Source organism: Hyperoodon ampullatus, assembly GCF_949752795.1.
Source record: "Hyperoodon ampullatus genome assembly, chromosome: 1".
Classification (NCBI taxonomy): Eukaryota; Metazoa; Chordata; class Mammalia; order Artiodactyla; family Ziphiidae; genus Hyperoodon; species Hyperoodon ampullatus.
The window spans coordinates 81,806,053-81,819,759 of NC_136914.1; the positions used below are offsets into that span (position 1 = coordinate 81,806,053).

The following is a 13,707-nucleotide window of genomic DNA, read 5'->3' on the forward strand; positions in this document are numbered from 1 at the left end:
ACTGCCTCGATACATGTCCTCCTCCCCCTAAGAAGTTCAGATTTCAAAGATGTGATCTGTTCTCCAGTTTATGTTCCCAACCCCTACAGCCAGACTTGAGGAGGCAGCATCTGTCCTTTTCAGTTGCCTGGAGCTGCCCTGAACCAGGAGCAGTGTGAAGTTGAGGGAGCAGTGTGGCCCTGGGCCCTCTGGGAGCGGCTGCCCGCAGGGCTGCACCCAGCCGGGCGCCAGGTCTGCTCACGTGATGGTCTCGCAGCATCTCCGGGGCTGACCCAGCCAGCCGGTGCTTGGGTGTCTCCCTTATGCCATCCACAAACCACCCTGGGACACCTCCAGCCTGCGCTCAGTGGCTTGTTTCTTAATGGCTTTCACTTCTCATCACCCTAAACCACCCAGAGAGGCACAGGCTGGGAATTCTCCCTCTCACCTGCTTCTGTCTTCCTTGACTTGATGGAAAGTACAGCTTCTTTGTCCCTTCCATTCTCCTGCAGCACCCCCAGAAAAAAAAAAAAAGAATATTGACAGTTGCCTCTAATTAGATTTATGCTCCCGTCTTTTAAAATTACATTTCTTCTTACATTATTATTCCAGTTGTTAGGTAACTTTCCCAAATTTAGTCACCCAACATTTAGTTACTAGGGCTGTGCTCGAGCCCCAGGACATTGGAGTCTCTTTCTGAATGGCTTCAACTCTGGGGAAGGTGGAGTCTGGGCTGGGCTGGGCTGGGCTGGGCTGGGGGCCCACTTGCCCTCCCTCTCCCTGTGCACAGTAGGTGTGGGGATTGTTAACATTCGCCAACCATTCTAAGGGAAAAAATGGCAAGAACTAGAAAATAACCCTGATAAAGTTCTTTGAATTCTTCAGAGGAAAAAAATGTTTTATTCCATTATTATGCTAAAATTCAGTATACTTGTTAAGTGTTTAATAATGTACTTTTGCAATGGTGCAGGCTTTTTACAGTTTTTAGAGATCTTTTAATTCAACCCCTTATTTCAAAGCAGAGGAAACAGAGGCATTTTCTTCACTTACAGCAGCAGAAATTAGGATAGAGTATTTATACACATCTTTGTTTTACTCATAAAAATATATGTTTTAGTAATAACTCCTTTGAAATACAGAGAATTCCTGAAAAAAAGAGACTAATGAAGTTTTTTTTTCACAGTTTCAACTTTTGAGGTATGTTTGAATTTAATATATTCTTGGAGTGAAAAACAGATTTATCTGAACCTGTTACAGAATTTTAGCAGTAGTTTAGCATATATAATATATGTATATTTACATATTTATTTATTTATTATTTGCTATATTGTCTTGACAACCCTATCTGAAATACTAGGATCTTATAATTTGGGGTTGCATTTCCCACAGTCCTGCTCTTCGATGTGTGTGAAGGGGAATGGAGTGCCATTTCATCAGAATCTGGCCCGGCTTAACTTTCTGCTTTTCTGTGTTTTCCCAGATATGATCTTTCTTCAGGGATCAGAGGTCATATTTAAAGTGGCTTTAAGTCTGTTGGGAAGCCATAAGCCCTTGATTCTGCAGCATGAAAACCTAGAAACTATAGTTGACTTTATAAAAAGCACGCTACCCAACCTGGGCTTGGTGCAGATGGAAAAGACCATCAGTCAGGTATGGTTCAGTCTGGACCTTCCAAATGTTCCAGCAATTCTGGATATGCAGAAGCCGAATTTCCTTTTTTTTTTTTGAGGAGGAGGAGCTGTTTCCTACCACTTTGTGTCCTGAGCAGCAATGCTCAGCTCGTGGGAGGCACATCTCGAATCCCTGTTCCATGATCAGACGTGTGTCTGTGTGTGTGTGTGCTGAGAGTGTGTAGGTGTGATAACCAGCACAACTATTGGTAGTTTCTTACAATTAAAAGGCGTTTGTCACCCCTCGGCGTTTGTTCTTCTGAAATACATACATTTTTATTCAACGTAGGCTTTTGTAAAATGAGTGCTTTGATTTTTGTGCTGAAATGGCATTAATTGGAATTTTCTAAAATTTTAACTTGTTGATATGAAGTTGTGATAAAGAGTGTATATTCTATAACTTTGTTCTGGAGAGTGTGTGTGCGTGTGTGTGTGTGTTTTATAGAGTTCAATTCCACATTCATCTGTGGTTCTAGTCCCTCTGATTTCTGTATGCAGTAGAACGGCATTGCATGTATGCATGTATCACTCTCTGAAATGTTAGGGGTTGAGGGTGAGGTGATTCTGGAATTGCAGCTCAACCAGTTGTTAATGGCCTGGCTTAGAAGTGGGAGCAGATTTTGACTCTGTATCAGGAAGAATTTTCCAGTAATGATTGCTGACCATGCAGGACTCAGCTGCCCGGCAGTGGGTGAGGTCACCCTTGGAAGTGTCCGGAGGCTGGATGGCGAGTGCTACAGAAGGTGCCCAACGCAGAGATCCCACAGACTCAGCAGTCGGAGCCTCTCATTAGCCTAGAACTTACCTCACCTGCAAATGTAATGAAAACATAGAGCAATTGGGTAAAAGCAAATAGTGAAATAAAGCCGTGTTTTAAAAAATCCTTCTTCTGAGGGTTTCTGATAGTCCGAGAGTGGTGGGTCGCACCCAGTTGCAGCAGTTTGTGGTTTCATTTGCTGGCCCTCCTTAGGCGCTGAGCCCAGAAAAGGAGGCAAGTCTGGGCTGGAAGAGGGAGACAGTTTCGTCCAGGTGCCACTTTGGGTCTCTGCACATTTCATTGGCCTACATGAAGGAGCAGCTCTTTTCGTCTCTGCACTTTCTTCTTCAGTTAATTGAGAGGCTTTTACTTCCCTGGAGCCTTCCTCTCAGTGTGAATAGCTCTGGCTTGTTGACGCCCTGCTTTTTGCCAGGTTCTGTGTGACTCTGCATATACACACATGATCTCATTCAGTCATGACTGAATTCCTCTGAGAGGAGAAGTGGTTTTAACCCACGAGCAACCTAGGGTTCAAAGTGGTTGATTAGCTGGCCCACAGTCATGCTGCTGAGAAGTGGAAAGGTAGGGTTTCAGACTCAGGCCCTCTCACTTCAAATGCTTTCGCAGCTACTCAGCTCCACCAAGTGCTTGCGGGTGTCATTTAATCAGAGATTTTCTGTACTGTACCTGTGTATTAAGACTGAATTCTCCACCCTTTGATTCTTTACTTTCTGACATTTCCATGCATTTCCTCCCTTTTAGAGCTTTCATTGCACATACCTCTGTTTTTTGGCTGCTGGGGAAAATGCAAGAGCCTTGGTTCCCTAAACCCAAGTCTGTGCCAGTGAGCGCCTTGACCTGCTGCCTGGGGCCTGGCTAAAAGGCAGGCAGCCTCACCGATGTGGTTACCTTCTGGATATTGAGCCCCAGAAAAAAAAAAACTCATGTTCCTCCCCTCGTCTGTAAAGGATACTTACTGAGGGTGTGAACGTGCTCTTTAATGTTGGGAGAATAGAAATGGACACAGTGTGCAGAGAGGACAGTTGCGTGTGTGCCTGAGTTGTTTCAGGCATCTGTTTTGAACTTGGCATGCTTTATTCCATTGGCTCCTTAACAACTCTGGGGCCTGGAGGGAGTAGACGCCCAGCACCCTGTACGAGGTGGCAGAGCCAAGAGTGTAACGTGCTCTGGGCCACCAGAGCCCGTCCTGTGTAGAAAAGGAGCACGTAACCAGTCATTGCAAGAGTGGTGGGAGCTCCAGTGGGGCTGTGCAGGGAGTGAGTGAGCAGTGAGTGGGGAGTGGGGACCGGGGAGCTGAGGGAGTTGAGTTCAGCTGGGCCTTTTCTGCAGAGGGCCAGACAGGAAGTGTTTCAGGCTTTGTGGACCATAAAGTCACGTGAGGTCAGCTCAGCCTCTGCAGCATGAAGGCCACCAGAGCCAGTATCTGTCGGAATGAAGCGGCTGTGTTGCAGTAAAGCTTTCTTTGCAAAGCATGTGACGGGACAGCCTTGGTCCACGGGCTGTAGTCAGCTAACCCCTCATTATAGTACGTGCAAAGGCACGGGAGCGAGAGAGAAGTTCTAGGCTCCGGTTCAGCTTTCCCCGGGGTGGGGAAGGCGCGAGGATTGGAAGTAGGGACACAGCATCTGCATCTGAGGTCCAGGTTTTCAGCCTGCCACAGGTCTCTCTGGGAAACAAGACTCAATGCCAGGCAGCTCTCCGCCCTACTTCCCTCCAACGTGTTCCATCCGGAACTTGACCTCTACGGGCGTCAAACTTTCTGCCTGCTCGCTGCCCCCTCCCATCCCCTCCCTGCAGAGGGTGCTCTAGTCTCAACTTCTACTCAGAGAGGGGGGAGGCGTGAGGGGCAGCGCAATTTCTCTGCAGCCTTGGAGAGCCCACAGGGTGGAAGTGACATTGCGTTCTTTGCATGCTGCTGTCCTGTGTGTGGACGGATGGAGCTGGGCTGGATCTCTGTGATAGCCAGGCTCCATTTCATTAAATACCGTCTCCGTGGAAGCCTCAGCTCGAGCAGCTGGGACACAGTCTGCATCCAGGGTGGGGAGAGTCCCCAAGGACAGGGCCCTGGAGCTCCCGCTCAGCGCAGACAGGCTGGGAGCCGCCACCGAGGGGCAGGCCCAGAGTTGACAGAGTCCAGGGTGTGGAGACAAGGGTCTCTGAGGCTCTGTGGCAGCTCCTCAGCGTGACTTAACTGGCAGTTGAACGTGAGCCATAAAAATCGCCTCACAAGAAGGGGGAAGCCCTGGGACTAAACAGAAAGGAAGAGGAGGGAGGTCAGGGGTGTCGTCTCATCACAGCGAGTGTCGTGTGCTTGTGCAGCCTCAGGTCAGTGTAAGGAAGAGAGCAGGTGAAGCAGGGGGCTTTGGAGGACGGGGCAAATAGCCTACTTTCAGCGTCCTTTGGGCCCTGCTCCAAGTGCGGTCCCAGACCAGCACCATCACATAGGAACTTATGCAGAATCTGGGCCCCCCACTCCAGACCCGCTGAGTCAGAATCTGCATTTCAGCAAGATGCCCAGGAGATATGTGCACGCGCGCACACACACACACACACACACACACACACACAACACAGGGGGCACCTTGGAAAGCTCTGCTGTGGGCGACTTCATTGTAAGCACACCAGACAAGTCTCTGTTGTAGTTGAGCTTGTAGGAGAGAAACCAGAATCTTAACAAAGTTCCTTTGTTCAAAAGATGCTCTTCAGAATCACAGTGGTGAGACTGCCCCTTCTGCCTTGGGAGGAGCCCTTACTGCTTGGGCAGCTTGCACTATTGAAAATTAGTTTTTTAAAAGGCCAGTCAGTGCCGTACCAAGAGGGTGGGGTAAGGCAGGGAGGAGTACTTTACTACTGACATTGTTTAGAATTGCTTGCATGTGGTGATAATAAAAAGCAGACCAGCTTTTAGTTGGGTTTATTTTTGTTTTTAAATTCACTACAGACACTGCACCCCCTTATTTTTGATACCCAGGCAGAGGCTCCCCCATCCAGCTCTTGGTATGCCACTGAGACCACCAGGCTGGGGGGAAGGGTCTGGGGATGGGGAGGGGGAAAGTATGTGACTAGTTCTGCAGCCATCAGGGTTGATGGCTTCATTACAGAGTGTCCACAGACAGCAGAGAGAAACACTAAGTCTCCAAGCGCAGGCGCGCCAAGAACAGAAACGAATTCTCTAAAGGAGGAGACTCGTCTAGCAAGCAGATATCTGGGAAAATATTTAGCTTCGTGCATAATTTAAATTTAAATAACATAATGCTTTACCTTCCTAGAATAACAAAATGAAACATTTTAATCCCAATACCCAGTGCCAAGGGTGTACTGTATCTGGCACATTCTTACGTTGCTAATGGCATTGTATGTGGATTATTCCCGTTTGGGAAGCAATTTGGCAATATGTATCACGAGCCAGTAAAATATTTGTACCCTTTGACTCAGTAATCCCATTTCTTGGAATGTATGCTTAGGAAATAACCCAAAATATGGGAAAAGCTGTACATATGAGGATGTTTAAAGTTGTCGTTTGTAACAAAAACTTACAAGTAACTAGATATCCAGCATTTGATGACTGGATTAACATGGTTATTGATACGTCGAGTTGGTAGAATACCATGAAGCCATGTATAATTATGGTTATGAAGAATATACAGCAACGTGAGAAAGCGTCATTTGAGGACCAGGGCGCTCCTGTCACCACCAGCCATATGCTGCCATGGTCGGGAATAAATTCCCAGGCACGACTGCAAGGGCTGTGAGTGTGTTTTGGCAGCCAGGAGGGTAATGATGCAGTTAAGCAGAGATGATTGTGACCCAGGATGGTTCCTGGGGATTAACGCAGGCCTCCGCGAGCACTCCGCTCTGTGCACAGTTGAGAGCCGTTAACCATAGCCACTCATCAATCTGGATCAAAGGCCAGAGGTTTTGTCCCCAGGTTTTCCAGGTTAGGAGCTCATTTAAAAACCTCTGTGGAAGAAAAAAAAGTGTGTGACATTTATCCTGCACCGTGTTTATAATTACACACTAATGCCACAGCAATCTCGGTTTTAATGTGTGTGGTCTTTACCCTGAGCTGTTCAGAAGTTCCATGGTGTGACATCCTTTGTCATTTTGCTGCAGCACAAGGTTGGATGGGAGGGGTTTTGTGACAGCTGTGTGGAAGCAGATCCCTTAGCTAAGTTAGGGCACCAACTCAGCTTGCCAGGCCTGTGTCTCCTGATTCCCCACAGCTATGCTGTCAGGTAGGTGTTACCACCTCCATGTGGTGGAGGCCAGGAACTGAGGCCAGGATAAGTCAAGTAACTTGCTCAGGGTCATTCAGGGAGTCGCCAGCCGAGCCCCCATTCAAGGGCTGACTGAAAGCTTCTGAGTTAGTTTTCTTGACTGTAGAATAGAGATGATAATCCCTGCCAGCTCACGGTCGCTCTGAGGGACAGCAGAGAATCAGATCAATGCAGTCAACTCCACACACAAACACGCACGCACGTCACAGATACAGTGTGTATTACTTTTTCGGCCTACAGTGACTTTTGTGCCTAATTAGTATTAGCCATTGAATTAAATTGAAAACCAGGAAGCTGAAAAATTACTCTCAAGGAAGAGAAAATAAGATTGGAAGAGAAAATAAGATTTCTGGGAATGGTGAGAAAGTAAACATGGTTTTTGAAAATTGATTTCAGGAAAGATGGGACTCATTCGTGTTTGAATGCTAATAGGGTACCATCAAGGGAAATGAGTTTTTCATGGATTTTAACTGTGTTGGAATTTCTTTCTTAAGGAAATGCTGTGAAGAGTTAGTTTCTGCTCTTATAAACACTAATTTCATTCTTTAAATGTGTGTTCTGATCTGGCTTTTTTTATGTGGTGACTGAATTCTCAGATCCACGCTGGGGCTTCACGCCTGGGGCAGCAGCAGCCTCTGCCTTCTGACCCCTCATCGTCCCAGCTTCCATCCAGCTCACTTCACTCATCAAGAGAAAGTACAGATATGAACAGCTCACTCACTTGTGCACTTTGGGGTTGTTTTTCACACGAGTGGTTTTTTTTCATGACTGTTACTATTATGGAAAGGAAGGCAACTCAGGCCTTGTTTTGTATTCACTCATCTGTGTGGGTGACATTTGGGTTTTGGCTCATTTCTGCATATCTTATGTGCAGAATAGGGTTTTTTAGTAAACAGTTCCATTACTTAGCTGTTCTTGTAACTCTGAAAATCCAACTGAACTATAATTAAACTTTGACCTGGTGACTGGGCAAATGGGGCTGTGATTCTTCTGTTTTGTTTTATTCTCTCTTTGACCCATAGTTGTGTATCTAATCTAATAGAATTTTCAGAGAAAAATGATCTAAGTACTGAAATAAGAAGTAAAAATAAACTCATATAAGCAATTTAAAAAAGAAGGTTTGGGCTTTTGAAAAATGAGTATCAGAGACCTACACTTACTGTTACCTTTGGTTTATTTCCAAATGCTTCTTTTTTTAAAATTTATTATATTATTTATTTATTTAATTTATTTTTGGCTGCATTGGGTCTTGGTTGTGGCACACGAGATCTTTGTTGTGGCACACAGGATCTTTCGTTGCGGCGCATGGGCTCTTCATTGTGGTGCGTGGGCTTCTCTCTAGCTGTGGCGTGCGGGTTTTCTCTCTCTAGTTGTGGCGTGCGGGCTCCAGAGCGCGTGGGCTTCTGTAGTTTGCGTCACACAGGCTCTCTAGTTGAGGCGTGCCGGCCCGGTAGTTGAGGTGGGCGGGCTTAGTTGCCCCTCGGCCTGTGGGATCTTATTTCCCCAACCAGGGATCAAACCCACATCCCCTGTGTTGTAAGGCGGATTCTTTACCACTGGACCACCAGGGAAGTCCCCCAAATGCTTCTTAAATCCTCTCTTCCCAAGTAAAATTATTCCCTTCTCAGTGCAGAGTTTTCCTTGTTTATGACTAATAGTATCAGGCACAGAGTAGGTGCTTCGTGGGCACCCGTCGACGTGGTCGTGTGTGTGTGTGTGTGTGTGTGTGTGAGATTTTTCTCATTTTCAGTGCCTGATGACTTTTCTGTGTGTCACAGGTGTTTGTGATGGACATCTCTAAACAGTTACAAGCTTATGAAGTTGAGTACCATGTGCTTCAGGAAGAACTTATCGATTCCTCTCCTCTCAGTGACAACCAAAGAATGGACAGATTAGAGAAAACCAACAGCAGCTTACGCAAACAGAACCTTGACCTCCTTGAACAGCTGCAGGTAGGGCATATTTACAAGGCAGCCTCCCGAACCTTGAGTGTGTGGTAGTTCATTAACTCACCAGAGGCACCGGCTGGGTTTTCCCATGGCCGTAGGCCCTTTCTCTTCTGGTTGTTTGTAGTTAGGATCAAAGGTAGCCCAGGAGAATTGTTCCTTTTTGTTAGGAGGCAGACAGATTATCCTTTGCTAAGGTCAGACTGTCCTGGAACTTTCTGAGAGGGTATTTCTGCACTTAACCCTTTCAGGAGACAGACCCAGAGCTGAACTTGGGTTCACGGTGCCGTCGTACTATTAGCCGAATAGCCAGCGATTGCTCTTTGAGTAATGACGAGACAATCAAAGGCATGAGCTTTCAGGAGCGAAACCAGCTAGGTCCACGGAGTGATATCGAGTGAGGAAAGTGCCACAGAATCTCCCTAACAGAGTAAACCAGAGCCTGTGATCAGGATTTGTGAGTCCCTGGTACAAATGCAAAAATTCAGTTCATGAAGGGACACAGTTCTCCCCTCTGGAAGCTTCCATCTTACCATGGATAAATGCGGATGAGGACATACAGTAAGTAGAAAGGCAAACCCAGACCGTGCGTGCTGGAGGGCGAGATGGAGCTAGCACAGAGGCACAGTCCAGCGACCCAGATCTTGCTAGGTCCAGTGTCACCCACACTGTCACCTGCTCTGCTCTGATTCCCTCATCTGTGTGATGGGGACAAAAAGATTCCTTTTTGTTGGGGTAGCACTCCTCTAACAATCAGATAGAATAAACTAACCATACAGTCTGCTTTTTAAATGTCAGTATGGTTGGTAAAGCTGTCATTGTTAAGGAATTGTGTGTGGAGGGGGGGAAGGGGGTGTTTTAAAAAATTATTTTTGAGCTTGCTGTGGAGAAAACTTTATATTTTTTCCAAAATATGTATTCTGTGGTATTCCTGGGCTGTCCTGAGAATAAGCTTTCCATCCTGATCTAAGCCTCTTAGTTTTCTCTATAGAAAGTTGCTGCTTTGCAGACACAAGCTTGGCAGTGATGGGAAAAAGGCCAGCATTTGGAGCTTAATAAATCAACCCCTGTCTAAAATGTATTCCCCCCAGCAGGGATTTTTACCCCAGTAGAAACCTAGTAGATATTTGCTGTAGAGGAACAAAGAAAAGTCTATTCTTACCCAGGCTTGACTACCAGTCACATTCCGAAAGTTAGCTTTTTTTTCCTCTAAGATTGAGCTGTCCTAACTGAAACTATGCCTGAGTACGATTTCTCCAGGGTGTCTTAGCTGTAACCTGAAGGGGAGGTGCCGGGGAATGAAGAGCCTTATCTTGCATGTAAGGGTCTGCAGTGTAGGTGGTAATTTTAAATGCTTTCCAAACAAAGAGTAGGTCCCTGAAGTACGGCAGGATGGAAACATTTCTAACAAAGCCCAGATTTGAAGTTGAAGCATTTGTCTCGTTAGGATAGTGCTCAAATAAAAGGTTCATTTTATTAGGCTGATACCATGTGGGTTTTTTGTGATGAAGAGGGGAAGTAATTTTGCATGCTCCTGTGATACTGTACCCCTTTTGTGAAGAGAGGGAGTTGTGAAAAGCTGCTCAGACACCTGCGTCCTCAAGAAACGCATCAAGAGGTAATTGGTAACAACAGATGTTCTCCTTGGAATGATCTTTCTCTTGACCACGTGGCTCTGTGCTTCTGGAGGTATCATTCAAGACTAGAGCTTATGCCGGTCCCAGCTGTGCTGGGTGCCAGAGGCCACCAAAATTTGTAAGACACTGCTGCTCTCAAAGAGTTGGGCTAGGGATTGTGGTGTGTCAGTTTGTGGGTGCCTGCATATAGTTTTCCCATTACCCTCTGAGTCATGTGGAATTACTTTCAGCCAGAACACATAAGTTCTGTGAGACTCACACCTCTTTTCCCTTTTTTCTTTTTTTTAAAAACAGTTTTCAGAGTCCAGGGATAGCTGTTCAATGCAGTACTTAATTTTCCAACATAAATCTTTGCTTTTTTGCCCAAGTATCAAAATTGACCTGTTTCCTGGCTTTGTTCCATTCATACAGTTGTTGGACATACCAAAGCCCCATCTATTTTCTTGTTAAACACTTAAGAATGTCATCTAGCCGCTGGAGACTAAACTGTCTTAGCTCTTCTGTCCAGCAGCGTGCTTACGACGATTGCTTAGACATGTCAGATGTTGCCAAATGCTAAGGGACGTGCTTTTTTTTTTTTTTTTTTTTCCTGCGGTACACGGGCCTCTCACTGCTGTGGCCTCTCCCGTTGCGGAGCACAGGCTCCGGACGCGCAGGCTCAGTGGCCATGGCTCACGGGCCCAGCCGCTCCGCGGCATGTGGGATCTTCCCGGACCGGGGCACGAACCCGTGTCCCCTGCATCGGCAGGCAGACTCTCAACCACTGCGCCACCAGGGAAGCCCAGGGATGTGCATTTTTTGGAATAATCCACTACTAGTCATTGAGTGCCCGTGAGCCGGGTGCTTTGGGAGGCCAGACCCACATGCAGGGTGAGGTGTGTTTTCTTCCGTGAGACAGCTTCGGTCTCACCAAGGAGGAGACCTGACGTTCATGCTGGCTAGTAAATGACCATGCACATCAGCTCACTGCTAAGCTGAGAGGTGCCCCTGGGAGTGCTGTGGCCTTCAGAAGGAGTGGTCCCTGGAGGGGACAAGGTGGGACCCGTCCCAGGCCTTGACCGTGGGGAGGAGTGTGAGGGTCGGAGAGGACTGCTTGGACATACCCACTCAGCGTGACCGCCCCCTGCCCGGTAAGCCGGCAAACTTAGGATCTCAGTCCTTCTTTCTGTTTTGAGTGTTCCAGTGTCACAGCCAGACCTAGGCTTTGAGTCATAGAATTGTCTGTCTAGCACAAGTGTTGTCTTGTTCAAGAAGCTGTTTCCCATGTTTTGAAAATGAGGGAAAAAATATGTACTGTTGTTCCCCCCTAAAATCTACGGGAACATGTAGACGGCCGGTCAGATGAGCGAGCCAGTGCAGTGCCTTACTGACCCCGGGCCCGAGCACTCGAGAATGCAGCGGAGAGCTGGAATCGGCCAGGAGGCCCGGGGACAGCAACATAGGAGGCTGCTTTTCTCAGGAAACTCCTCCGCTTCACTGGGGCCAACTCACTGGTTGCCCGGGAAGCCAGCCCGAGGGGACTAGAGAGAAGAGAAGGGTCCGTTGTAAGAGAGAAGCACCTAGAAGGTCGGCCTGACACTGATTGTGTGCTGAGGATGCGGACGGGTGGGAGTGGGGACACTGCTGGCATCTGTGGCCAGTGAGGCCACGCATGTGACCCTCTTAGCAGAGCTCGGCCACCCTGAGCGCTCCACACACGTTCCCGGGGAAATGCCCATCCTTGTCACTGTAGGGAGTATTAAGGGTTCAGAGTAGAGAGCTGTTACTACGTGGGCCTTCACGTAGAAACCATTTTGATGGTCTGTCTGAATTTGTACCTGTAAATACATGTATTTGTCAAAGTGGGCCGGACTATGCTGCAGTAACAACACTCCAGACCCCAGGGCTCAGCACCGCAGACCCTCCACCTTGTCTCCACGAAGCATTCACAGGCCGTTTCACAGCTGTCCTCCTGTAGCGGGTGACTTGGGAATCGGGCTCCCTCTGCATTGGGAAGCCACTATCTCCACAGGCGGCTTCCAGAGTAGCCACGACAGGGGAAGAGGGTGCTGGAGGATCTCGGGGCGGCCCAGCCCGCCTGCGAGGGAGTCTGGGAAATGGAGTCTTCCCCTGTGGACAGAACTGAGAGTAAACGTGGAGAGATGTGTCTCTGCCAGAACAGGACTCTAGAGTGCCTTCGAGGCTGGACAGTGGAGTGCAGAACGGATCTCCCATGTTCTCCCCGGGCAGTTCCATTCTCATTTCTTTTATTCTCTAGGTGGCTAATGGGAGGATCCAGAGCCTGGAAGCCACCATTGAGAAGCTCCTGACCAGTGAAAGCAAGCTGAAGCAAGTGACCCTGGCCTTGGAGCTGGAGAGATCAGCCCTGCTGCAGACAGTGGAGCGGCTCCAGGGGCAGACGGCAGAGCTGGGTGGCCCAGAGCCTGACCCCGCACCACCGGAGCCTGCGGACCACTGACAACCGGAGCCCAGCCCCCGCCAGAGCACAGCTCCAGAACGGGGTCGCCACCGCCTTGACACTGTCCAGGCCTTAGCTGAGAGAGATGAAGATGCCTGAAGGAGAACAGCGTGAAGCGTGCTTCTCAGGGAGGAGACTGGCTTGCCAGCGCACGGATTCTTCTGAACTAAGATTCGCAGTGCAGGGGGTGAATGTCCCGGTGTTGTTGTCGTTGTTTAGGTTCTAATACGTCCCCTTTCCGGTCCCGGTTACTGTACTCAGTAGATTTAGATGGCATGGACTTAAAATAAAGCACCTTTGTGTTTCTTTATTGTTTCCTTCTTCAGTATCACTGTGTCTGTAAAGGGCATTCATAATACCGTGGGATTTCAAAAGCCGGCGAGGCTGGAGGTGATGATTCCTCTGGCCGACGTGTGGCCCTTCATTCTTCCAAGGAGGGTTTGTGTGACTTACACCTTCAGCGTCACCGGCAGGGGTGCAGTTGGCCCTTGACCATTCTTGTTGTGGAAGCCCCGGATTACCACTGGGAAAAATGGGAAGCGATTTATTTAAATTTGACATCTTAGATTTGATCACTGTGCTTGGTATTTAATGAAGTTTTTCTTTTAAGAAGAATAGTTTTCATGTACTTTTTGCTTAGCCCTTAAGTGTTGATCACAGTCATTGTAGATAAACGTTTTATGGGAAAATCACCAATTTTTAGACTTTGCCAGGTATTGCTAGCGTGCAACCTGCAGTTGTAGAGTCTGAGAGGTTTACTTTGTTGTGGTGTTTCATATCCATATTTCAGAGTCGTGTATTCATTTTTGCTGTCGTGTGATGTAACGCAGCCATGTGTTCCTTTGAGTCTCTACCCCTTGGGAATCGGATTCTTTGCGGAAGTCACCCTGCATATCAAGACTTTCAGGGGTCCCAGACATTCTAGGGCTTTCAAGGTCTTCAGACTTCCGGCCTGAAATTGC

General features: G+C 47.7%; 1 protein-coding gene across 6 annotated transcripts in view; it reads left to right on the plus strand.

Annotated features, from left to right (window-relative positions):
• TBC1D1 (TBC1 domain family member 1) overlaps positions 1 to 13,051 on the plus strand; it is a gene marked incomplete at its 5' end in the record, with an annotated part of 204,786 nt that extends 191,735 nt beyond the window's left edge. For 5 of the 6 annotated variants that reach the window (XM_079701164.1, XM_079701165.1, XM_079701167.1 and 2 more), the window contains 3 exons: positions 1,460 to 1,629; positions 8,483 to 8,656; positions 12,545 to 13,051. In XM_079701164.1, coding sequence (XP_079557290.1) covers positions 1,460 to 1,629; positions 8,483 to 8,656; positions 12,545 to 12,745 — 545 coding nt within the window. In that variant the 3' untranslated portion in view covers positions 12,746 to 13,051. The remainder of the gene's footprint in view (positions 1 to 1,459; positions 1,630 to 8,482; positions 8,657 to 12,544) is intronic. The other variant, XM_079701168.1, reaches the window with a different exon arrangement.
• Positions 13,052 to 13,707: the final 656 nt, after the last annotated feature.